Raw genomic sequence first — 27,891 nt, 5'->3', positions numbered from 1 at the left:
GTTTTAAATTAATATTCAATAACTATAATATTTTTAAAATTTTATTAATAATAATTAAAGTAAAAGAACTACCTAAATCCAGCCCAGTCATGAGAAAAAGAGAGTGGGGGGGAGTTTGTTATGATTAAAATTTAGGGGAAACTTAGACAGGAAGAAATTAGTTTCTCTCTGCAAGGAGTATTATATTTTTAGAGGTTTGTTAAAGAGTAAGGATTAAAGAAAATACAGAATAAGAAAACACATGTCTAGACCTCTGGCCTAGACAACCTCACCTACATTATGAAAAGAGCCCCGTCTGCTTGCAAGCGGAAACAGGAAAGAAAGAGAGAGGCCCAGAAGCCTTTCCAATCAGGTTAAATACCCCATCTCGATCTCGGCCCAGGTGAGAATTCAGTGATATTACAAAGCATTCTGGGGAAGTGGAGCAAGGACTTCTGGGGATTGAAGTCCTAGATTCAAGTTTCCATTTTTACAAGTTACAGCAAACTTAAAATGCAAATGTGACCACACAACTTGGTGGAGAGAGGAGAAGAAATCTGGGAAATACTGAAGGACTTCTGGGGGATGAAGTCCAAGGTTTCAAGATTCTACTTAATACATTATGAAAAGTACTTCAAAGGAAAATAGTGACAATAATATCTTTCAGGTGTTCCAGTGCCTAATCATTGAGGGTGAGAATGCTGGAGAAGATGCCCTAAGAGAAGCCGAGCAATTTGTCATTAATGATGAGGAATTTGAACAATTCCTTGACCGGCATAAAGATATCTCTTGTTTGGTACCTGAATCTAATAAGAAGGTAATGATGATCAATAGCTATTTCTTTTATTGACAAAGAGAGGCAGATCAAGCACAGTGATATTGTTGTTAGATCATCCATTTAAATCTGGACAAAACTTTAGAAGTCATCTAACCCAAGGCCATCATTTTACAAGCAAGGAGACTGAAGCTCAGTGGGCACATGAGGCTTGCCCAAGGTTACATAGTTAGGGAAGTAGCAGAGCTACCATTTGAACCTGAAGCTTCAGAGTCCAAATCCCCAAACTCTTTCCATTGCTTCATGGGGCAAGAATGGTGGATTTAGTGTCTGAGGAGCAGTATTTGAATCTCTGTTCTCTGTGACCTCACTTAAATAACTTAAACTCTCTTGGTCTCAGTTCCCACATCTGTAATTTGAAGAATTTGATCAATAATCTCTTGTCTTTTAGCTCTACATGCTATTAAAGAGATTTCTTTTTTTTTTAGTCACAAAAGCCTTACTCATATTTTGATTTTCCTTTCTGAGAGGCAACATGATCTAGTGGGAATTTATGTGTATAAATATTGTGGGTGGATGTGTAGGTGTGGGTGGAGAGAGAGAGCGAGAGCTAAATGGTGAAGCAGATAGAGTATTATGTTTGAAGTCCAGAAGGCCTCAGTTCAAATCCATTCTCATACACTTCTTAGCTGGGTGGCCCTAGGCAAGTCACTTAACCTCTGCCTTAGTTTCCTTATCTATAAAATGGAAACAACAATAGCACCTACTTCCAAGGATTGTTATGAGAATCAGATGAGATATTGGTAAAGCTCTCTATAAACCTTAAAATTCTATTATTATTGTTATTATTATTATTATTTTGCTCTTGGCTCTAAGTATTTGTATGAACACATACAAATTATTACTTTATAGATACTCAGAGTAGGAAGATCCTTTAGAAGGAATTTATTTTAATTGCTATCAGACTAAGAATCCCCTTTACAACATTCCTGAAAAATTATCTTGTACTTTTTGCTGTGTGGCAGTTAAGTGCAATAGGCATTAGATTTAGGGTTCATGGTTCTGGTTTTGAATCCTGGCTCTTTGAATAACTAATCATTAATTTAATCAATTTTAATTAATAATTAATAGGACAAGTTACTTTCCTTCTCTGAACCTCAATTTTCTCCTCTATAAAACAAAGTAATGAGACTAAATGATCTGAACTATGACATTCCCATCAGTTTTAAATTTTGCTGTGGCAGGTATTACCAAGGCAACCCACTTAACTTTAATTGTTAGGAAATATTTCCTGTTGAGGAATCAAAATTTGCCTCTCAAAACTTTCTACAAATTTTTTCTGGTTTGATTCTTTGCAGCCAAACAGAATAAGACTAACCCTTCTTCCATTTAATAACCTTTCAAATACTTGATGATAGCTCTAATTCCACCAGTCCCCATTAAGTCATGATCCCCAGGTCCTTCACCATTCTTTGATTTCTTTTTCCAGTTTTCAGTGTCCTTTCTAAAACATGATGCTTACAATTGAATGCATGATCCAAGATGGGACCTAATCAAAGTGGAGTACAAGGTCACCATCTATCAGTGTTCACATATTCTTGATTGTATAACCCAGAGATGTGATTTCATGACCTGTCAGTTCCCTTTCAGTTCTAATATATTATGAGTCTCTGGCAAATATACCTTCAAAGATTCACAAGTTCAGCCATGTGGTTATTTCTTCCACAGAAATGGACCCTTCCAAAGTTGCCATGGCCAAAAGATTCACCACTCAGTCCACAGGCAAGCTATCACTAGGCTGGAACTGAAATATTGCTGGTTTAGTAGGGCCTGACATACTTCAATCTCTGCTGATGTAGCCTTCAAGGACTGTGGATTAACTTCTTGCTGTAATGAAGTATTTGAATAATGCTTTAGTAGATCATGTAAAAAAACCTGAAGTTAAATTTTTGATGACCTTTTTTCCTTTGCATTGCAGATGAAAGATTCTTACCTCATTCTGGATGAATATGTAAGTAAACAAGTTATAAAAACAATACTGTTTGCAAATCAATTAAGCACAAATATCGTACTTGTATTTTAATGAACTATTTCCTCTGTATATATTGAGTGTTTCTTAAGCAATATTTAATATTTCTAAAAGAATGATATTTAAAAATAATTTACTGTAAAAACTCTTTTGAGTAAATAATTAAAGTTGTTTGTGAAAATATTCATTGTGACAAAGGATTTTTTTTTAGCCTTCTTAAAAACTTATCATATGGGGACAATCTGGAGACAGGAGATCTTGAGTTCATATTAGACCTCAGATATTTCCTTGCTTTGTGACCCTGGTTTAACCCCCATGTCTACCTCTTACCACTCTTTTGCCTTAGAATCAATACATTGTGGTCATTTTAAGGCAAAAGATAAGGTTTAAAATAAATAAATATTTAAAGATAAAAATAACTGTGCCTTACGAATATCAGAATGCCTTTTAGCTTTGAGACTCTAATGGAGTAGCAATTTGAAAATTACTCAGTAAATTTGTTTATGGTAAAGAGCCAGTATGAATAATTCAGATTCAAAAGTTGAGTTTTTTAAATTTTTGTTTCTGAGAGGAAAATGATCTTTTGGGGATAATTGTAAGAACATTGGCTTAAGTGTCAATAGACCTGGGCTCTAACTAACCATTTGGATAACCTTGGCAAGTGATTCCACCATTCTAGGCCTTAGTATTCCCACCTATTACGTAAATAGATTAGAATAAAAACCTTTGAGTTCCTTTCAACACTGTTTAATGATTCTTTTTTTCATAGTTCTTAATACCTCATTTGGCTGTTGGCTTTTCTAGTAGCCAGAAGAACTACCCAATATCTGACCACGTTCCTTTATGAAAACCACATCTGGGTCAAAATGTCAGTTTAGAAATTTAAGTTGATCTCTATTCAACAGAACTCTATTAAAGTGCTTTATTAGTACTTAGAACTATATTAGACCTAGTGATGTTCCTCAGAAGGAACTTAAGATTTCTGCTCTTGTCACTCCAGCTGCTACTACTACGTGGCACCATGTGATCCAGCCACCAAAAGTATAGGCTTAGGAATCTTAGGATCTCAGTATATACTTAGTTAACAGATATTTATGAAGCACTTATTCTATTTTGGGCATTATATTAAGCATTAATGGAAAAGAATAAAAAAAAAGAAAGATGGAAAAACAACAACTGCAAAACCAAAAGTGGTTAGATCCTTACTGAGTGTTAAAATGATAATCATAGGTGCATTGCATTGTACTAATTTTCTATCACAAATTTTCTAGATGCGTTTTCTGGACTGTACAAGAGGCCGAAAGGATCCTTCAAAATCAATTTTGGATGTGGGGGTAGAAGAGGCTATAAAATTCAGTGGCTTTGATGAAAAAATGTTTCTAAAGAGAGGAGGAAAGTATGTATGGAGTAAAGCAGATCTTAAACTGGACTGGTGAAGATTAACACATTGGCACATGTGAAAAGGGAATCTTTAAGATCAAGAGTGTTCATCCTTCTAACAATGTAATTCTGTTAATGGACTACATTTGAATTGTGCAGCTACTACATAGAATTTTAGACCTCAAAGGTCATCTATTCCAGTGCCATTTTACAGAGGAAGGAAACCAGGGACCATAGACACTGTCTAATGATATATAGTAACAGAGAAGAAAGATCTTTAATTATAATTCATCAAGCATTTATTGAGCACTTATTATGTGCCAGGTTCTGTGCTAAGCTTTGAGGACACCTTCTGCCCTCCAAAAAAGGCAAAAATTCAGTGGCTGGCATCAAGGATCTCACATTCTATTGGAGAAACAACACAAAATGAAAATAAATGGATGCTTGGAAAATCATATATAATACCCAAACATCATTTTCAACTTCAGGAGTTTAAATCTTCTCCAAGGTAAAACAACATGGGCAGAGCTGGCAACAAGAAGTCAGACTGATTTGAACTTTTTTTGCTGTGTTCAATAATGTGCAAGGAAGTATCTAAAGAGGAAGAAGAAAACCAGAGTGATTGGATAATTCAAAAATGTACAATTTATAGGAATGATGGAAAGCAAGAGAAAAGGTTTGCAAAAGGCAGAGGCTTCGCTTTGCAATCCAAGGTGGCTCATGCACAGAACACAAAGGATTAAGTTCCAAGGAGTGTCAGGAATATATAAAAAGAAGAAAATAGTACTGGAGGAGGCCTTTGGTTCCTGTCTCTCAGAGAGCTGGGAGAGATCACTTCCTGCTAGGGAAAATAATGGACTTTCATTTGGAAGCCATTTACCCTGCACCTGAGATTTCTCCCATCTTCTATTTGGTCTCTAATTAGAGATTTATCTACCAGAATTACCTCTGTTCCCACTGACCATGTTCCTGAGTTCCTGTTTCCTACTTGTTATCTTATTTACTAAGAAGAGGCCAACCTGAGCCAAGAAGATCTGTCTGTCATCAAGTGAAGCTGCAGCCTCTTGGCTGAACCCTTTAGGGTGACTTTGCCATTCACCTTCACCCTATCAAAGCAACCTGAACTATATTTTGTCCACCAATAATATTTTGGGAGCCAATAGTCAGGAAAGCTAGATAGGGGTTAGGGGGTTAAAAGACAATCAGTAAGCAGCTGGAAGAACAGAAGGCAGATCTGTGAGGATCTCTTAGCTTGGTGGGAAGAAAACTAGAGAAATAGTGTTAGGAAAATCTCCTTTGACCCTCCTTCCTTTCCCTGTGTGAAAAGACTCAAATAAACACTTTTTTTAAAAAAGAAGATAGCCGTCAGCTTGCCTTGTGTCACTGAATCAGGTCTGAGGCCTACCAGACTGGCCTACAGCCTGATACAAACAGAGAACAGCACTTGATCAACTATAATCTATAAGAGTCAAGTAAGTTATATAGTATTTCAGATTCAGAATTAGATAACAGAACTGGTTTCCATTCAAATTCAAGCCTGTTTTTTTTTTCTAATCCAGATTATTCTTATTGCATGACTAATACGTATATTAGGTTTTGTTAATGGTCATTTTTGGTGACTTATTTTAAAGTTTTAAATTAAAATCAGAACACATGTAGTATAAGTGGATACTGAAGCATTTATACAAGAAACAATGAAGTCAATTTTAAATCAATCCTTTGGCAAATTTTTATATTACTAAGAATAAAAAAATGTAGATAAAAGATTAGTCCGTCCGAAATTCTACTTAGCATCAAATGGTTATTTTTACAATAGTGCATTACCAATTACTTCAATAAGTTGGTAAACCATATATTGTTAAAGAAGCAAATGGGAAAGTTTAACAGTAGACTTGGGTATCTCTTGTAGTGTCCGATATGACCACTAGGGGGCACGTGGCTATTATAAATGCCTTACACAGTAGAGCGAGTCATGGAGAAAGTTTGTAGGCTCTTGCTGCGAAAATGACATTGTCAGAAAATTGGTAAACTTCACCCATTTTTGTTAAGAAGAGTATAAACACTTTATGAAAAAATAATACCCTGTTACTTGGCTTAGTCTTTCCAGGAAATGGGAAAGAAAATGTTCTTGTAAATATTTTGGGGTATTTTCCCCTACTTTAATTTTTGCCCAGAGCACTAGACTTGTAATCAGGAAAACTTTGATTTGAATCCTGCCTAAATGGTCTCTAAGGGGCTTTTCTTAGAGTGCTATAATCTCTCCAACTGTTTAGTTTACCCCTCACATTCACTATCAGAATCTGGCCTACTGTTTTAAAATAATCATTTATTCATTTAATAAATATGTATTAAGTATCTGTAATGTGCTAAGCAATGGGAAATAAAAAAATAAAAAAGAGGCAAAAGATAGTCGCCGCCCTCAAGAAGTTAAGCTTCTAATAGATAAAATAAAATATAAATAAATATTTACAATGCAAGCTGTATGTAGGAACTAATTAAGACATCAAACACTTGAATATTGAGGAAGGATCCCTGTAAAGATGGATTTTAGTTAGATGTTAGTGGGATTTTTGTTATTATTTCATCAATTTAGAGTTGGAAAGGATTTCAGGAGGCAACTAGTCTCCACCCTGTGCCCCCCCCTTTTTAAAATAGAGAAACAGAAATTAAGTGAGTTGACCAAGGCCACATATCTGAAATGAAATTTGAATCAAGGTTCTCAGACTCCACTTCTTTTCCATTCTCCTAACCAGCATTATTCAGTTTCAAGTGTGATTGTTCTTCAGTATTCTTAGGTAGAGGGAAGGTTATCTCTGTTTCTAAGCATTTATTTTCTTCATTGTTACTCCTTTGGAAACAAAGTCCTGATTCCAGTCATTTCCATATCAATGCTCTAGCAATGTCTCCTATTTCTTTACTTCTTTAAGGTTTGTAATACCATTTTTTCCCCACAAAAAAAGCAGAGAGGTATATAGTTCCAAGTATTGCTATCTTCATTTTACAAGTAAGGAAACTGAGTTGAGATGGTGGGGAGTGAACTGCTTATGGTTACATTATTAACTTTAGATGTCTATCATTGATACATAATGAACAAAACCAAAACAGAGGAGTTGCAACAAAAACCCTTCTTTTTTGTTTAGCCTTCTTTAATCAATTAATAAGCATTTATTTTATTAAAAGCCTCCCACCTGCTTAGTGTAGCAGGAGCTAAGGATACAGATGAGGAAAATGGAACAATCCTCTTGAGAGTGGAGAATGTTAATAATTGCTGACATTGTATTTTCTGAATTTAAGCTTGTCATTACCTGGAGTCTATTAGACTTTAGCTAGAATAATAATTTATACATTTTGATATCCAAGACAAATCATGGGAAATGGCCCAAGGGGAAAGCAGTTTTAAATAATCTCTCAAATAGATCCTTTTGAGACAAATTCAATTGAGAAGTAATGTGAAGAGATGCCAGGCCACAAATCTCTGTGACTAGAGTGACTCTCTCCTTTAGAAGTTTCTTACTTTGACCAATTATTCTTTGCAAGGTGTTAAATTGTTAAGTATAAGTGGCTAATACCCTCTAAATTTCAGCACCCTTGGATAAAGTACTTATTATTCCATTCTAGCTTTGTCTTTAAAATATAGACCTAAAGGTTTGTGAAATAAGGCAGAAGCTATACTAGAAATTGATTTATTAAGAATCTCAACTTTAATGTCTTTGATTTTATATTTGTGTGAGAAGATTGTTTTAAAAAATAAGTGTAAATGAGTTTTTTTCTATGATGTTATTTCCCTGTATGCCATACCTTTAGACATTACTGAAATGTTTCAGATTGAAATAAATTAAAATATTTTTGCATCATTCATTCCTCTTGTTATGGTTTTGTTATTTTCCACATTATTCTTCATGACATTTGTGTCAGTTCTTAAAAATCTTCTTGGGGGATTCAGTGGACAAAATGCCAAGCCTGGGAATAGGAGATCCTGGGTTCAAATGTGGTCTCAGACCCTTCCTAGCTCTGTGACCCAGAGCAAGTCACTCAACCCAATCACCTAACCTTTACTGCTTTTCTGCCTTGAAAATAATACTTAGTATTTATTCTAAGAAGGTAAGAATTTTTTTAAGTCATCTCAAGTTTCTCTAAAACTATTCTTTTCATTATTTTTCATGGCCTTAAAAGTTTGTATTACATTCCTATATTGCAACTTGTTCTCTACTATTCTCCAACTGATAGGCATTCCTTTAGTTTCTCAATTATGAAAAGAGCTATATAAATATTCTTTAAAATTATTGAGGATCCCCAAAAGAGTTTTTGTTTATCTGGGTTATATTTATCAATATTTACTACTGTGACAAGTGAATTTCTGTTTTGATTCAATTAATCAAGAATTTGGACTTCCCTTCCCTTTGTTTTAAATTTAAATCAATTAGTAACCTTTTCAGTCAGAAACTTGAAAATCCTTTACCCTTGAAGTAAAAACATACTCTTGGAGATAGGAAATTGATCCCACAAGCACTGCCCCCCTGGGTGGTGCCAGGCAAATTGAGGAACTGTGATTGGTTCCTAGGAGGTAATGTGGGAAAGCTATTGGGTGAAGAAAACTACTTATAAGTGGAAACTCAGGAGGGAAAGGCAGGAGAGCACTGAGACTCAGATTGAGATACAAACACTGGCTTGAGATAGACTCTGATGCAGATGACTTTTGTTGAAGACAGATTTTAGGGTGTTAGGCTAGGCAATTCTCTTCCTCCTTCCTATATTTCCTTCCTTTTACTATATCTCCATTTTAATTTAATTAAATTGTTAAAGCTACTAACAGCCTCATAAGTTTAATTTTAAAGTGGCGACCACTCTTTTAACTATTATACTACATTAGAAATTTAAGTATCTTAATATTATTATGAAAATAGTTTTGATGCTGAAAGGAGATCTTCCACTCTACATCTTTTAATTATGAGATAATTCAGTTACATAGTAGATAGATTGCTTGACTTGTACTTAAAATAGCCCTGATTTCAAATCCTGCCTCTGATACTTACTAGTTATGGGATTCCAGGCAAATTATTTAACTTCTCTCATCCTTGGTTTCCTCATCTATAAAATGAGGATGATGGCAATAGCCTACTTCATAGTGTAAGGAGGAAAAGGAAAGAAAAGGTTTGTAAACAGAGAGTAGACAGGAGAGTTTTCAAAGAGGACTTGCTGCACACCACAGGACCCTGTTATAGATTGTGGGGAAGAGATAAGAATGAACACAGTGAGACAGCTGAGGCTTTTTGGTTCCTGTCCCTGGGGAAGCTTGAAGTGACAACTTCCTGTGGCTTATTCCTGTCTGAGCAAAGTGGGAGTTTGCCTACCTTTTCCCCATGGAGCTGAAGCTATCTATTCTGCTGTCCTGACATCCTGTTGTTGAGATGCTACCAACTCTGTCTCCTAATTTTACCATCTAACTGTGTTCCTGAGTCCTTAGCGTGTATCATGACTGCTATGGAAAGAAATGCCAGCAAGCCAGTAACTGACTGGGAAAGGCCTGAAACCATCTTGGGCCCAGGTTTAAAAAAAAAAAAAAGCTAAAAACTGCTACTGTGACAAACTGCAAACTTATCCAAACATTCATTGGGAGGATTAGTTAGGTTAGGTAGTTATATAGTTGGGGTTCATAGACGGAGAGTGTAGTAAATAGGAAGCTGGTAGATAGGAAGACAAAGATGGCCTTTTGCAAGACCAGTAGAAAAGGTGGGAGGAGTATCTAGAATTCATAAAATAGGGATTCCTTTGTTCCTAGTCCTCCAGACCTCCTACATTTTGAATAATAATAAACCCTATCTTTGATATTTCTAAACCTTGGTCTAAGATTCAGATAGCATTTGGAGCCTGGAAGGGCCTGCTGGCCCTATTCCCAATTAGGTGTATTGAGTAACCGTCAAACCTTGCTATACCAAGTGTACAAACTTAACATCGCCATAACTCACATATTTCAATAGGGGTGCTTGAAGACACATTGAAATTGCTCTGCAAACCTTAAAGTGTTTTATAAATGTTTGCTTTAGTTGTTATTTCATAATACTGATTATTTATTATTCAATACATTTCTGGCTCTATATCACTGATTCATTACTTCCATCTCCTTTAGCTGTGATTCTTTCCTGTTCTCCAATTTGAGAAGCCATAGCCTGTAACATAGGAGATCCCAAGCTTCAATCTGAAACAACCCTGGCAGTGACCAAGAGAAATATTACAAGTAAAAAAGGATAAGATAGTCCTGTCATCTCTGTCTCTGTCATGGTTATGGTCAACTTTTACTTGTGAGCTTTTGGTAGGCCTGTAATCAAAATCTGCTGGTCTGCTCAAACCAAAGTGGCAAAAATGAGACAGTTAGCAATAATTGTCATCCTTTCAAAGCACAAGACAGCTCCTTAGTGTTTGTTTGTTTCATGTTTTATGTTCACACTCTTAGTTTTCTGATTTTACACCTTAGAAACCTTCTTTGTTAGCACACTCAAAAAGGCTGGGCAATTAAGATTTAAGAAATATTAAAACTGCAACTTCTCTTGATAACTTTGAGAACACTGGATTCTCTCCAGCTCACAATTTGTTTGTAGGTGGTGGATAAAAGTATAAAGTTCCAGATAACCTTATCAAGTACTACTATGATGGCTTCATAAGCACTATCTTAAGAAAAAAGAGGTTAAGAGAATTCAGTCTGACTTCTTTAGGGTGCCTTTATGGTAGAAAGAGATTTTCTGGGTGGCTTTTCTTATGATTCTGTAATTGAGTGCACCAGGAGAAATTTTGATAATTTAGACTTTGCAATAAGTTCTCTGAGTTCTTAGGCAAAATGAATACCAAAAGATTGGGCTATGGAAAATATGTGCCATGAGAGTAAAAAGTGGTTCTGTCTTTTATAATTCCCTCCTAAACCTTCCACAGTTCTTTTGTCTGTAGCAGAGGTCATTTCACTGTGACATTTAGAAGTTACAGGACTCTGACTTTCTTGAATTTAAAATATTTTCCTTAGCTGTTCTCCTTGTGCATAATTCTTTGTCTACCAAGATAGACTCTAACTCCCAGCCCTCACTGGCCAAACATTTCCATAGTCAGCCATACCTTGGTATAAATGCAGAAATGGAATTCGTGGAAAAAAAGCAATAGAAACAGGTGTAAAAAATCTGTTAAAGTGTTAGGGATTAGGCCAATCAATATAATAAAAATGACAATTCTACCTATATTGATTTACTTATTTAGTGACATACCAATAAAGTGGCAAAAGAATTATTTTATAGATCCAGAAAAAATTATAACAAAATTCATCTGGAAGAAAAATTATGATGGAAATCATTGAAAAAATAAGAAGGAAGGCTCCCTAGTAGTACCATATTTCAACCTATATATTATAAAGCTGCAATCATAAAACATTCTGGTACTAACTCTGACTAAGAAATAGAGTGATAGATCAGTGGAATAGGTTAAATATACAAAATAAAGTAGTAAATGACTATACTAATTTAGAGTATGATAAATCAAGGATCCAAAATTTGGTGGCAAAGAAATAACCATCCGACAAAAATTTCTGGGGAAAATAGGAAGCAGATTGGTAGAAACTAGGCATAGACCAACATCTCACACTGTATACCCAAATAAGATCAAAATGGATAAATGATTTAGACATAAAAGGTGATGTCATAAGTAAATTAGAGAAGCATGAGAAAATGCATCTGTGAGATCTATTAATGAGGGAAGAGCTTATGATCAAAGAAGAAATACAGAGGATTATTTAATTTCATGAAATTAAAAAGATTTTGTACTAACAAAAACAATGCAGCCAAAATTAGAAGTAAATGAGGAAACTAGAGGGAAATATTTACAATGTCTTCACTTTTTCATATTAGTCTTTGTACATATACTTGTGGTCTAGCCATATTGCCCTTCTTTCTCCTTAACCATGATGTTCCTTTCTCTGTGTCTTTCCATTGACAGCCTCTTATTCCTTAAATTCACTCCTTCCTCATTTCAATCTTTGAGAATTCAAAATTTTCATGAACACTCAGTTCAAGCATCACCTTCTACATGAAACCTTTCCTCATTCTTTCAACTTCTGGGACTCTTCCTCTCCAAACTGACATATTCAGTTTTCATTTATTTTGTATGATCTCATATAGGTACATGTTTTCCCTAACAGAATGTAAGCTTCTTGAGGTCAGGACATGTTTCATCCTTGTCTTTGTATTTCCAGTGTTACATGATACCTCAAATGTAGAAAATGCTTAATGAATGTTGATTGATTGATCATCAGAAGGTTGAGTAATTGCTTTAGTAAAAGCAACTTTTGTGAAACATCTTCAAAGATGTGAAAGGATCATGATCTCCATCAAAAAAAAAAAAACAATTCCAATCAAATTATAATATTTTCAAGTATTGAAATGTAAATAATGAGCAAAACATGGGGTTAGGTATTGGTGATGCCTATTGGGGAAAAATATTGGCCCCTGTAATAGAGAGGGAGAAAGGGATGGAGTCTCCCACCACTGAATTCAGGACCAGAGTGTAGTAGAGATGAAATGGAGCTAAAGGGTAGAGAGAGAGGATAGATAGTCCTCCCCTCTCCTTCCTCAATAAACTCACACTAGCTGTCTTCAGGGTTACTGACTACTTTTCTTCAGAGGCAGGGCTGAAGTAAATCTAGGACTAAACAGCTTCTTTTTCCTTGAGGAAGAAATAGTTCTCCTCCCCAAACCTTCTGGTCCCTCTCCCTGAATATTATGAGCAGGCACTAGATATATGGAACAGCTATTTATTTGAGGAACACACAAAGGGTAAGGTAAGTGACATTGAGGGAGAGGGTATTGGGAAATAGGAAATAGGAAATCCCTAAAACCTAACAATTTAACCCCTTCTCCCCAAATCCTGCACAGGTCAGACTGTGCCTGTCTGATCCCCCTGGGGTCAATTGTGAAAGCTGTCTTGACTTCTAACTGTCCTAGTTATACTATGAAGTTTAAGAGCTATTTTGGAGGGATGGAGAGGAAATCTTCCTCGGGTGGATAGCTTTATATCGAAAGTCCTATCCACTCCTGTTGTCTTCTGCTGGATTCAGGGAGTCTGGAATCCCATAAAGATGATCAGGGGTTAGAGGTGCTTTCAGAACAACCTTCCTGAAGGACTTCCAAAAGAGAAGTGAATATTAACTGCCTGGATCTTCTCAGTTCTTCTCTGTTCTTTCTCTAGAATTCTCTGCTCCTCTTGCCCTTCCCCCACTTGTCTTGTTCCTCTGGCGGCTTGAGTCTAAGTTTCCTCTCTTACACCTCTTAACTGAAGTTTATAGTCAGTCATTCAGATAAACTAATTTTGAGAAGTTTAGTTGTAGGCTACTTCTCTATATGTATCTCAAACATTTTATAGAACTGTATATTCATTTTGAATAGGGATTATTTCATTTTTTTATACTTGTCTCCCTAACACTGACCACAGTACTTATCATATAATAGAAACTTTTCAAAATAATTATCTTATTTACCAATCATCAAATATCCACTTCTTATCAGTTTCAATCCATATTCCTTATTCATTCCAATGGAAACAAGAGGAGAAAAAAAGCTTGTTACAAATATGTGTAGAAAAAAAAAACAAATTTAAACATCATGTCAAAAATCATATGTCTTAATCTGTACTTTGATTCATACATGTCTCTTTCAGGAGATAAGTAATATGTTTCATCATTGATCCTCTGGAATGATGATTGATCACTTCACATCAGAGTTCCTAAATCTTTCAAAGTTATAGAGAGAATAACCCAAGACCTGAGAGAAGGACAGCTCTAATCGGTAAAGAACTGGTGTGATATAACATCGACATCACAGCACTAAGCTAAACACGCTTACCAGAAGAGGAATAACTCAGTGAACCCACCACTGGATACACCTTCTTCTGGAAAGGTAGAGCCTCAAATGAAGACAGAATCCACGGTGTTGGCCTGGCCATCAAGACCAGTTTGCTCAAACAGCTGCCAGACTTGCCTGTGGGCATCAGCAAGAGGCTCATGAAGATCCGTTTGCCTCTCAACAAAGACCGGTATGCCACAATCATCAGCACATATGCCCCAACACTGACCAGCACAGAGGAGACCATCGAGCAGTTCTACTCTGACCTGAGTGCCATCCTGCACTCAGTGCCCACCAATGACAAGCTGATACTACTGGGAGACTTTAAAGCCCTCGTTGGCCAGGACCATGAAAGATGGAAAGGAGTGCTTGATAAGCACGGCATGGGCAAAATGAACAATGGCCTACTGCTACTCAGCAAATGCTCAGAGTTCAAACTCACTATCACGAACACTGTGTTCAGAATGGCAAACAAATATAAAACAACGTGGATGCACCCATGATCAGAACAGTGGCATCTCATTGACTATATCATTGTACGCCGGCGAGACATCCAGGATGTAAAGATCACCAGAGCCATGAGAGGAGCTGAATGCTGGACAGACCACTGATTGGTTAGAGCAACTCTTCAAATGCGCATTGCGCCTTGCCATCCAAAATGCTCCCAGACAGTTCGTGCATTTTACAACGGGAGTCATCTTAGAGATCCATCTTATTTGCAAACATTCCAGTCCTGCCTGGAAGACAAGCTGTATGCCAAGGGAACACTCACTGGAAGCTCAATGGAGAAATGGAACCAGTTCAGAGATGCAGTGAAGGAAACATCAAAGGCAGTCCTAGGCCCGAAACAACACAACCACCAGGACTGGTTCGACAAGGACAACACTGCTATTGAAGACCTATTGAGCAAGAAGAACAAAGCCTTTATGGAGTGGCAAAATAACCCAAACTCTGCTCCTAAAAAGGACAGATTCAAGTCTCTCCAAGCCATGGCGCAGCATGAAATCAGGAAGATGCAAGACCGATGGTGGGAAAAAAAGGCAGAAGAAATCCAGCGCTTTGCTGATATGAAAAACTACAAACAATTTTTCAGTGCCCTCAAGACTGTCTATGGGCCATTAAAACCCACCACCACTCCCTTGCTATCCTCTGATGGTGACACTCTCATAAAAGATAAAAAAGGCATCAGCAACAGGTAGAAAGAACACTTCAGTCAGCTTCTCAACCGACCCTCTTCAGTCAACCAAAGAGCCCTTGACCAGATCCCCCAAAACCACACCATTGAACAACTTGATGTCCCTCCTTCAATAGAGGAAGTCCAAAAAGCCATTAAACAAATGAGTGCAGGCAAGGCACCTGGTAAAGACGGGATCCCAACCGAGGTGTACAAGGCCTTAAATGGAAAGGGGCTCCAGGCATTCCACATAGTGCTGACCAGCATATGGGAAGAGGAAGACATGCCCCCAGAATTCAAAGATGCCTCCATCGTAGCCCTATACAAGAACAAAGGCGCACGAGCAGCCTGTGAAAACTACAGAGGCATCTCACTACTCTCCACTGCTGGAAAGATCCTTGCCCGTGTTATACTCAACAGACTCCTGTCATCTGTTTCAGAGAAGAACCTGCCTGAATCACAATGTGGCTTCCGACCAGATCGTAGCACCATCGACATGGTCTTCATGGTGAGGCAAATACAGGAAAAATGCATTGAGCAGAACCTGAGTCTCTACATTATCTTCATAGACCTGACAAAGGCATTCGACACAGTGAACAGGGAAGCATGTAAACCTTAAAATTTCTTATACTTGTGAATGTTGGAAATTTCACCATTGGAAAGTTTCATACTTGGAAAAAAATCCCTACTGATAGTAAGAACTCTATTGGAATGTGAACCCCCTTGGCAAGGGAGGATCCTTCTCCTCCCTACTTGGGACTGCTTTAGGACAGAAACCTTTTGCTGAACAATGGAAAGGGCTTTGACCTATGCTTAAGCATAGAACAGGAAGTTCTTTGAGTCATGATTGATTTTAGAATTGATACAATAGAGATACTTGGAATGACAGAACCAGGTCTTGAAACTACAATCTCCACCCTACTCAGAGTAAAAAGATTTAGGAAGGGCTGCAGCAAGGATCAAGATTTAATTATTTGAGAATATGACCTATAACAGACATGTGCAAAGGGGCAGACCTCTGGGCGGTCCTGGGTTACACTAGAGCCACCATTGGCACAGGGAAGACATGGACAGTGATTGGTAGATGTGAGAACGGAGGGGAGGGAACTTAGATGGTTTCCTTAAAGATAGCAGGGTCTGAGGACTGGAGAGGTGTGGAGAGGTTTTGCTCTGAGAGGTTGTGCTCTGAGAAGTTTTGCTCTGAAGGAGGCTGGAGGTGGAGGCCCCTGAGACTGTTTCTCCATTTTGGTCACATGAGTAATAGGGACTGATCTCTTTTCTTTGCCTCAGCTATCTAAAGGCTTGGGCCTTTTGGCCCAGCCTAAACAGAGGGGGTATTTAAGCCCTATTCCCTTCTCTCCCCTTTCTCTCTCTCTCTCTCTCTCTCTCTCTCTCTCTCTCTCTCTCTCTCTCTCTCTCTCTCTCTCTCATACCTTTCTTCCTCCTGTTTGTAATTAAAAACTCCATAAAAGGTTGACTGCTGACTTGAGTTTTCATTTAGGAATTATATAGCTGAATTCCTTGGTGACCTTAAATTAATATATATCAGTCTTGTCACACGCATTGTGGGTGATCCTCAGCAAGCTTGGTTGCCCAGCAAAATTTGTCAAACTGATCCAGCTCTTTCATGTCAACATGACAGGGGAAGTCCTATCTGGTGGAGAGACTTCCAATCGCTTCAACATCTCCAATGGCGTGAAACAAGGCTGTGTCCTCGCTCTGGTACTATTCAACCTATTTTTAACCCAAGTATTATGACATGCTGTGATGGATCTAGACCTGGGCGTTTACATCAAATACCAACTAGATGGCTCACTATTTGACCTTCGCCACCTGACTGCAAAAACAAAGACAACAGAGAGACTCATCCTGGAAGCTCTCTTTGCAGATGACTGTGCTCTCATGGCCCATCAAGAAAATCATCTTCAAACCATTGTGGACAGGTTCTCTACAGCAACAAAACTGTTTGGCCTAACTATCAGCCTCAGCAAAACAGAGGTGCTGTTCCAACCTGCACCAGGGAGGCTAACTAACCAGCCGTGCATTACAATTAATGGCACGCAGCTTTCTAATGTCAATATTTTCAAGTACCTGGGCAGCACCATCGCCAACGACGGGTCCCTAGACCACGAGATTAATGCCAGGATCCAAAAGGTCAGCCAGGCACTCGGGCAGCTGCGCTGCAAAGTCCTCCAACACAGCAGTGTAAGCACTGCGACGAAGCTCAAAGTGTACAACGCAGTGGTCCTCAGCTCACTCCTGTACGGTTGTGAGACATGGACACTGTACCGGAAGCACATGAAACAGCTGGAGCAATTCCACCAACGCTCCCTCCAGTCATTCATGAGGATCCGATGGCAGGACCGAATCACCAACCAGGAAGTCCTCGACAGAGCCAACTCCACCAGCATCAAAGTCATGGTAATCAAAACCCAGCTACGATGGTCTGGACATGTCATCCTCATGAACCCACAGCGAATACCAAGACAGGTATTCTATGGTGAACTGTCAGCTGGACTCAGGAAACAACGCTGACCAAAGAAAAGTCCAACTTGAAGTGGGCTGGCATTACACCAAAGCAATTAGAACTCGCTGCTTCTGACAGAAGCAGCTGGCGAACCCATATTAACCATGCCTCCACCACCTTTGAAGAAGAGCGATGTCGACGTCTTGCTGCTGTGCGTGAACGCTGACACCAGGCCACAATTGCACCTCCCGTAACAACTGGCGTTTCATGCCCCATGTGTCACAAACTCTGCGCCTCAGCCTTTGGACTTCAAAGCCACATGAGGGTACACCATAGATGAAATTGCACAAAGACAATAGTCATTCTTGATCACTGAGAGACTACCACTACTACTATTTGTTTTTACTATATTGTTGCCATTGTATAAATTGTTCAGTTCTATTCACTTCATTCAGTATCAGATCTTTTTTTGGGTTTCACTAAAAATATTGTTCCACATATTAATATTTTATGGCACAATAGTATTCTATCACACTTATAACTCATTCTGCCATTCCCTGATTCATGGACACCCCCTTATATTTCTATCCTTTACTACCTCAAAAAGGACTATAAATATATTCATGCCCCTTTAGAGTTTGTTTTCCATGAGACCAATCTTTCCTTTTTCTGCCCTCTCTCTGATTTTACCTTCTCCCTTGTCCTCATACCCATCTAATTCCCTGCTGAATGAAATGTATTTCTGTATTAAAGTATTAATGTGTGTTCTTTCTGACCAGTTCAGATGAAACCGAGCTCCAAGCCTCAATCTCTTCTTTACCAACCCTCTCCCATCTCCTATCTTGTTTGTATAAATAATTACTTGTAGAACCTGAATGAGATCATTTCTCCTAATCTTCGTTTCACTATCTGCCTAACTCCTGTGTGTTTTTCTGTCCTTTACTTTCCATTTTTAAAATTTATCAAGATACAATATAACTATTCCTAGGCATTCTGTCTAATTAGACTCCTTCTGTAATATCATGATAATATCATTCACAGGGGATAAATTTATCATTTCTCCATATCAAATTATATGCTATTTATTCATGTTTAGTCTTTTATCACTGTTCATTTGTGTTTTCTTTTTATATTTCTCTTAATGTCTATGCTTAAATTTCAAATTTTTTTTTACAATTATGTTTTATTTTTAATCAAGAATGTTCAGAAATCCTCTATTTCATTAAAAATAAACATTTCTAGAAGATTACAGTAATTTTTTTTTTCTGGATTAGTAATTCTTGAATGTAAACCTATATTCTTTGACTTTGCAAATATGGTATTCCAAACTCTCCATTCTTTTATACTAGTAGCTGCTAAATCATGTGTGATTCTGACTTTGGCTCTTCAGAACATGAATACTTTCTTTCTAGATGTTTTCAGAATTATTTTCTTTAACCTAAATGCTTTAAATTTTGGTTTAAAATCTTCTTAAGAATTTTGATTTTAGGGTTTTTTTCAGGAGATAACTTGTAAATTCCTTCATTTTCTTTAGGGTTAATTAGGTAGGAGTTTGACAAAAGTAAGGAGAGCAATTTGATAAAATACTTAGTTTAATTTGAAGAAAAGTACAGATAGAAAATAGAAAGGAAGAAAGAGAGGTTGTTACTCTAATACCTTATAACTATACTTGAATTTCTCATCCATCCTAAAATTTCTAAAAACCCTACCTTAACTATCTTCAAGGACAGATTCTTGTGCCTGGGCATTACCAGGCCTAACTACTTACACTGCCTAACTAGAAATTGCTTCACTAACTAACTACCTATGCTAATAAATAAACATTCATCACCTATGAACTCCTTAAATCTGTTTATCTGTCCCAATTGTCAGTAGTAAAACTTCCAGTCACCCCTTGACTCAGAGATAGACTCCTGTTCTCTCAAAGTCCTGAGGCAAAAAGTCCAACTGTCAACTGATTCTTTCCTTATATAACTTCCTCATCTCCTAGGTAACAGAATTTTCAGCTCTTTCACAAACACCTGTCAATTCCTGTTTTACTTAGAAATCCTGCCCTTTCCTGCCTCTTACAGAAATAGAGGGAGAGATTAAGAAAAGCCCTTTAACAAATTCTACTCTGCTCTTTAGTTCTAAAGAATCCAGGCAGTTTTCTTTTAAGATTTCTTGGTATATGATGTCTAGGCTTTTATTTCAGTCATGGTATTTAGGTAGCCCAATTATTATTTCTTTTCCTTGATCTGTTTTTCAAGTTAATGGGTTTTTCCCCCTACAGAATAACTTATTTTCTTCTACTTGCTTTCAATTCTTTAATTTTGTTTTAATATTTCTTATTGTCTCATCTAGTTAATGGCTTAACTTTGGTTCATTTTAATTTTTTAGGGTCTTTGTTACTTGAGTAAGGTTTTTTACCTTCTGCTTCAAGTTGTTAACACTTTTTCCAATACTTCTTCCATAATTCTCATTTCTTTTCTATTCCCCCCCTCTATTACATTGATAAAAACATTTTTAATGTTTTTCTTTAAATCTACCAGTAATTCTAGTTGCACTTATATCTGAGCTATGTTTTTTTTTAGGCTTTGCTTGAAAATATATATTAATTTTTCACTGATGGGAGGAACCAACATAATTAAAATGACAATCCTACTTAAATTAGTCTACTTATTCAACACCATTCCAATTAAATTACCAAAAAATGTTTATTAAGTTAGAAAAAAATCACAAACTTAATTTGGAAGAACAAAATATTATGAATATCAAAATAATTAATGAAAAAAATAAAGGAGAGAGGTCTAGCAGTACCAGATTTTAAATTGTAGTATAAAGCATTAATTATCAAAACTATCTGATACTAATAAATAGAAAGATAGGGCAGTGGAACAGAACTGACATACAACAAACAGCTGTAAAAGATTGTTGTAATCTTTTGACAATAGCATAAATTGTTTTTGCCAAAAAAAATCTATGCTATTGTCAAAATCATTATTTGGCAAAAAATGCTGGGACAACTGAAAGCTAATTTAGCACAAACTAGGTATAGACCAATATTTTACACCATGCACAGAGATAAGATCAAAATGATATATATGATCTAGACATAAAATAAGTGAAGTAAAAGTACATTAGAAGAAAAGAGAATATACTACTTATAAGATTTATGGATAGGAGAGTAATTTATGAGCCAAGAGATGGGGAGCATTGTGAAGTATAAAATGGGTAATTTTGAGTACATTAAATTAAAAGTGTTTATACAAATGAAACAAATGCTGCCCAAGATTAGAAGGAAAGGATAAAATATAGGGGGAAATATATAGATAGCCTTTCAGATGCAGGTCTTATCTAAAATATGAAAACCTTTGAAAGCCAAGCCAGTGGTCTCTCAGAGGGGAGGGTTCTTCTGTCTAGAGTGTGGTGATTTAGTCAGATAAATGATGAGAGGCACTGTATGCTCAATCCTGTGTCAGACTTCACACAGTGCTCTGCCATGGCACAGGGGTTGGTTTATTTTATAGGTTCAGTGAGTACATACTTTCTTGGCACACAATCATTTCTCAACATACATGTTTCCATAGAACATAACAACAGACACGAAGCCTAAGGAGATAGTCAACAAAACATTGTTACTATAACAAAAATAGATGAATGACATAAACAGGGTGATCTGGAAGTTAGTCTCTCTTGACCTAAGGGATGACTAGTTAGGGGAATCATTGTTACTTTTGGTCAGCTTTCATAATCAATCATAATTACTTAGGATATGGGTAACAAAACATTTTGTAGCTAGGTACAGGGTTAGAGGGTAATTTAAGACAGACCAGAATTGGGATTTTCCTCAATTTCCAAGTTGTATATTTCTTGTGCTTGATTCAGGCACCTAGCAAGGTTGCTTGGTTATGAACCAGCAAAGTGTGTCAGTAACTTGTGTTTCAAAGAAATGATTAATTTACCTGTCATGCTTTGACTGCAATGGATGTGGAGTGTTTAAGTGCACCTTTGCTTAAGAGAGAAGGGAGGGGTAGCGGGTATTGGTCTTTTAGGGTAATAATCTGGGAGTATTATATATGTGTTAATCCTGTAAGTATTTACTCTCATGTTATTTTTCCTATATTGGGGAGACAACAATAATCATAACAATTCCATTAGTAGTGGAACTTAGAGGGAGAAGTCACACAGAAGGGGCTTCAGTGGGTGCCTTATTTTCTGGGGGATGCTTTGCAGTCTCCATTTCCCCAGACTTTGACTCTGTCAGACAGCAGGGGTATGATGGCTCTCCACAGATAACTGTGCCAAATTCATAAGAATGAGAGCCACCTCACAATTGATAATGAGCAAAAGGTAGATTGTATCTGGATTCAGCCACTGCCATCTAGATAGTTAGGTATGCCCATTCAGAGTTATATAACTTTAACTTTCCCTTTGTTTTGAGATTGTGGCCTTGTTATTCCTTTGAAGGCTTAAGACTGAGCTAGAGACTAGAAGTGGTATCCCCTTCGGTTCTACAGCTACTTGTTTCTAAACTGTCTTCTCAAGATAAAGCCTAGAATCTGAAATCACTAGGGGTGTCAGAGGACATAGCCTGGGAAAGGAGGGGGGCAGAGAATAAGTTTAGGATCACTTTTCAGTTTAACCTGTTCAGGGACCTGGGACTGAGTAGTATAAGAATATAAAATGTAGGGTTTTGACTAAATATGAGCATTCTAAAGTACTATTGTGATTGCTGATTTAAAAATATTATAACTTGTCAAAAACAGCTTTTAGTTGTTTTATTTACAGAGGTAGAAAGAGTGAAAATGGAAAAAATCCTTTTTCCATGTCACTTCCTGAACTTTCCTCCATTTATAAGGGAACCAAAGGCAGTCTTTTAATTTAATCCCATTTATCTGCATATTCTATAGCTTTTTTTTTTTTAAATAAAAACCCTTACCTTCCATCTTGGAGTCAATACTGTGTATTGGCTCCAAGGCAGAAAATTGGTAAGGGCTAGGCAATGGGGGTTTAGTGACTTGCCCAAGGTCACACAGCTGGGAAGTGTCTGAGGCCAGACCTAGGACCTCCCGTCTCTAGGCCTGGCTCTCAATCCACTGAGCTACCCAGCTGCCCCCTCTATAGCTTTTTAACCAATCAAAACCAGGGCTGTTTCAATCCTTTCCATTTGAAATGGGGTTTAGGTTGGGAACAGAAAATTTAACTTGTTTTGATCAAAAGGGTCCCTGACTCCATCTTGGTTTTCATTGAGAGGAATCCACCATCATACTGACCTTCATCTCTCATACCCTCTTCTTGTTCCAGTTCCTAAGGTTTTGATTTGCTCCAAATGTGGCTCCACACCAGGCTTCATTCCCACTGTCCACAGAATTCTGTCTCCCTATGCAAACTATGCTGGAAAAATAATTCACTATGATTTCTTGTCTTAGATTTCACTTTTAGGATTCAGTCTAGTACATTTTCTAGAACTATTTGGAACATTGTTTTTGTTTATTTTATATTTTTTGGGGTGGTATAGAAGTGAAGGAGACCTCCTTGGTGCATTGCTTCCTGCTCCTCCATGATCTTGGCTCCCTTCCCAGAGTGGAAACTTAATATTTACTGATTAATTGATTGGGAACCTCAGGGAATCAATAAACAAGCATATTTTTAAATACAGTTTTGTGCCCAGCACTGGGGCTATAAAGACCAAAATGTATTTAATCATAGAATTTAGAGATGTAAGGAACCTGTGCATCTAGCTTAAGGGTCCTTTTCCATGGAGTTTAAAGGAATGTCTTGGTAAATTTCAGGAAATTCATGAACTAGGATAAGAAAAATTACATTTTCATTTTTACTACCTTCTAATATAAATTTAGCATTTCCTTTATAAACATTATTCTAAGACTACATCAGACTGCAAAAAGTTAAGGACAGGATCTAGTAAATGCTGCCCTTTTACATGATAAGAAAACTGAAGAGTAGAAAAAAGACTTGCCCAACTCCACCTACCTACTAAGTGGTAGAAGCTAACAGTACCTATTATCAACAAATCAACCTTTTGGAATACAATTCCTTTAGTCTGGTCCACTGATAAATCTTTTGGGAAACTGCTGTTGTCATTCTCTTATTAGATACAGTTTTGTTTCAGTTAGCATTACTGAATATATTTCACAAATAAGCATTTTGGTTAACCTGGGGACAGAACTGCTGTTGCCTTTAGGCTTGCATCATCTCTCTTGGAAAATCCTTGATTTTTCATTTTAATAGATGACAAGAGAAGAATTATGAAATGAAAACCACAGATAATTTTTAAAAATAATTTGGAGTTGTCTTTGAATGGATTTGTACTTAAGTTTGATTATAAGTGTGTCTCATGTGCTGGAAAGTAATTTCAATCAATACAAAAGCCAAATTTTACAAAACCTGCCTGAGGAAGAGCTCAGCAGTTGTCCAGCTTCCTCACCCTGATCCCGGATTAGCTCCTTCCTCTAACTCAACCCATTGCTGTGAATAGGTAATGACTTTCAAAACTTACGTGGGGCAGGAAAGGTTAGTGAGTGAGTTTCAAAGGGCTTTTCATTGATTCCTATGTAATAAAAAGGAGCCAAGTGAGTAAGGCCAGAAGAACAATTTAAATAATGACATCAACAAAGTAAAGAAAAACAACCATGAAAAACTTCATAATCCTGATCAATTCTGTAGCATACCAGGCATGTTAGCATCTGGGAAATATGGTTGATGTGTTGATATCGTATCATTTATATTCATTTACCAGATACATATTGATCACCTCCCAATCCACATTCCTAAAACCTCCAATAAATACTGAGGAACAAGCGCAAATCTCTCTCTTTCTTTCCTGGATCTTCTGACTACTCTGTCCTATCTTTTCTCACGACACTGTCACCCCCATGCTTCCTGTTAATCCTCTGGCACTCTTGTCCATAGGAGGCATTAAGGAGTTCTGACTCCCCAACTGCTTTCTTGTTCCTCATATTTCCCATTAATTACTTGTCCATGGGAAATATTAATGGAGATCATGCCTCTCCCCATGTGTTTTAACGTTTTGTCTCTGAGTATTTATTATTCACCTATTTCCTTCAGTCTCCTTTCTCCTTCTCAGGTTATTACCCATAGGTAAAATATATATAGGGATCACAACTCGGTCCTTATAAATCCAGTGACCAGCCATCACTTCTGAAAATCAATCTGAAGCATGCACATTTCCCCAGCACCTTTTCAGGGTGGTGATAGGTAGAATGGGACATACACTTATAAATGTTCAATGTGTGCGTTTGTCTTGCTTTAATATGTTTACTGGTTAGACAGAAGGACTTCTGAGGTTTTGTTGTTGTTTTTTGTGGGGGTGAGGGTAGGAGGGATGAAAAAATGATGATGTAAAAAAAGAAAAGCATTGATAAAACACTAAAATAAACAGAAGAGAGCAGAAAAAACTTCAGGAGAGAGACAAGTAGGGCAATTTTGTTACCATGTTTTTAAACTTCATGTAAACAAAAGACAAACTATATATAACAGAAACTTATTGTTTCATATATAATCCCCATTTCTATTCTTTGTAAAATAAAATGTTGCTATTTGTTAAATTTGTGAGGAAAAAGAAAATGTAAAAAGTTTTTCATTTGAAATCCTTCAAGTTCTTAATTGTTTGAGTTTTATAGCACCTTTGAAGTGACAAAATTTCCCCCTGCTTTGTTTTATCTACTAGTCATGTAAGACCTGTGAAATAATGTTATCTCCATTTATCATATAAAAAAACTGAGGTAGAGAAAATTGAAGGGTCCCACTCAAAGACACCATGTATCAATGATGTAGGACAGACTGGACTGAATTCTTTTTTGACTCCAAGTGCTGATCTCTTTATAGTATAATATGTGGAGGTTGTTGAGATTTCTAGAAATTTGCTAGACCCTCGTCAAATTTAGGCTTTCCTATCCTTTTATGAATCCAAGATCCAGTGGGTTTCAAGGACCTTTGCTCTCTCCTAACCTAAACTCTAGTACCCTTCAACCTGAAACTCACCTAAGACATCAATCAGCACCAATCAGTTGGCACCAGCCCGGGGATTTAGCATTATCAGCTTTTGTGTATTTAATATTAGCATTTCCAGAGTCTAGGTATTTACTATTAGCATTCACAATTCTATGTATTTACTATTAACATTTTCTAAGTCTGTGCATTTGCTATTAGCATTTCCTGAGCCAGTATATTTACTATTACAATTCCCTAGTCTGTGTATTAACTACTAGCATTCCTCATACATGCATTTATTATTAGCATTTCTCATTCCATGTAATTACCTTTGGCATTCTCTGATTCTGAATATTTACCATTAGCAATCCCCACTTCTGAAAGATCATGAACCCTCCACCAAAAAAAAAAAGTCTTTGTCCATTTTCACTGTAAGAGACCTCATCTTTTTTAGATTAGTGGGAAGTTTTAATGCTTTGTCATTAAACTGTCTTTGAAATGTATAAGTCCCTAATAAAAACTCTAAAGACTGACAGTTTACTTCTAAATTCTGGTCTGCCTCAGTTTACAGATATCAACAATGCAAGTAATTATGTGGAATAGATATCATGAAATTTAGAAATATTCATTGTGAACAAAGGCTTGCATTTAAGAGCTCATAGGATTTAGAAATGAGTAGTTGGTATAACCTTCTCACTTAAAGATGAAGAAATTGAGGCCCCCAAAAAGGGACATGATTTATCTAAGGTCATATAGCTAAGTAGCATAAAAAGGTTTGAACTTATATCCTCTGACCACAAATTTATTACTTTTTTATACTTCAGCTCACTCTCTTATTTAGCAGGTCTACCATATTGGTTTCAATACAATACCAAGGCCAAGCTTAATGAAAAAAGACCATTTAGAAAGAAAGGGTTTTTTAATTCCTTAGGTCCATACTCTATTGTGTCTACCTTTTTTAATAACAATTGTTCTGATTACAAAGCTTTCACTTATTTTTTTCTTATCTAAAGAAGTTGGCTTGTTGTGATATGCAGGGATCTAAGAAGGATCTAATAATGTCCACCAAGCATCCTATCAAGTGCAGATTGACTTATTCAAACTTTCCTTCATCTTGTAAAGGTGAAAATTAATGGTTGGATAATAATTTCATGAAATTATGTGGTTGCCAATATTTATTAAATCTCGAGTCAGAAATTTATTTATAAATATTTACAAATAGAGAGGAAACAATAAAGAAGAAAAATGTGAGGGGAACAGAGAAATTATCTATTCTATCAACCTAAATGTTTACTCAGGATCTGCTTAATCCAGGAAGAGATTAATTAGCTCTCAACAAGGAAGTCTGGAGGTCTCCTCCAAGATGGAAGCTGGTTCTTAGGAAAGTAGGAAGGGAGGCAGCCTTTCACTCACTCAATGAAGTCATCCAGGAGTCAGAGTCTAAGATGAAGTCAAGCTCTAAGCCCATGATGCAAGCTGCAGTCTCCAGCAAAGCTCTGTCAAAGACTTTCCCCAGTCAGAAGACTATCTCCAGAAGACAATCTCTTCAGACTATCTTTTCATAGACAGTCTGCCTCAAGGGAGTTTGGGGATTGCTTTTATGGTGACTTATTGTCCCTGCCCATCTTCACAAGGGCCAATCACAGTTTCCAAATTGTTTAGCACTGCCCTGGGGGCAGTGTCTGTGGGAACCAGTTCTCATCTTCTGGAGGGGTAAATACTCATCAAAAGGGTTCACAGATTCCTAGCTGATTGAGTTTTTGAGGGTGTGAATTATTTAATTAATGTTTGAGAGTTCCTCTACCTAGTTCAAGCTTGTGTTGATTCAATTAAAATGTAGAAAAGGAGAGTTAATTCTGTCTTTACAATCTAGTGAGGTACTTAAGTTAGTGTTAACTAGAATTCTCTTTCACAATCTTGACCTTTAAAATGAAAGTACTTATGAAATCATAGGATACCAGAAATTTATGTCTGGAAAAGGCTTCAAAATACATTTGTTCTAACTCAGCATGATCTATCTAAAATAACACCTAGAGAAGACATTGCCTGAAAATCTCTAGTGATGAGAAATTCAATTTGCTCCTGGAATATCCTGTTCCCTTAAGATAGCTCTATTCACTAGTCTTTCTTTTCTTTATCTTCTTGCTCTTTTTCTTCCTTCCTTCCTTCCTTCCTTCCTTCCTTCCTTCCTTCCTTCCTTCCTTCCTTCCTTCCTTCCTTCCATCCTTTTCCCCCTCCATAGTAATTGTGAAAAGCCAAGCA

At 36.9% G+C, this 27,891-nt stretch overlaps 1 protein-coding gene across 2 annotated transcripts in view; it reads left to right on the top strand.

Moving 5' to 3' along the window:
• Positions 1-8,021, top strand: part of RSAD2 (radical S-adenosyl methionine domain containing 2) — a 32,594-nt gene extending 24,573 nt beyond the window's left edge. For both annotated transcript variants that reach the window (XM_056813350.1, XM_056813349.1), the window contains 3 exons: positions 647-796; positions 2,733-2,765; positions 4,055-8,021. In XM_056813350.1, the coding sequence (XP_056669328.1) occupies positions 647-796; positions 2,733-2,765; positions 4,055-4,219 (348 nt within the window). In that variant the 3' untranslated portion in view covers positions 4,220-8,021. The remainder of the gene's footprint in view (positions 1-646; positions 797-2,732; positions 2,766-4,054) is intronic.
• The last annotated feature ends 19,870 nt before the right edge of the window (positions 8,022-27,891 follow it).

This window comes from Monodelphis domestica, chromosome 1 (genome assembly GCF_027887165.1).
Source record: "Monodelphis domestica isolate mMonDom1 chromosome 1, mMonDom1.pri, whole genome shotgun sequence".
NCBI lineage: Eukaryota > Metazoa > Chordata > Mammalia > Didelphimorphia > Didelphidae > Monodelphis > Monodelphis domestica.
The sequence above is the reverse complement of the archived record's forward strand: the minus strand, read 5'-3'. Positions and strand labels throughout refer to the sequence as shown.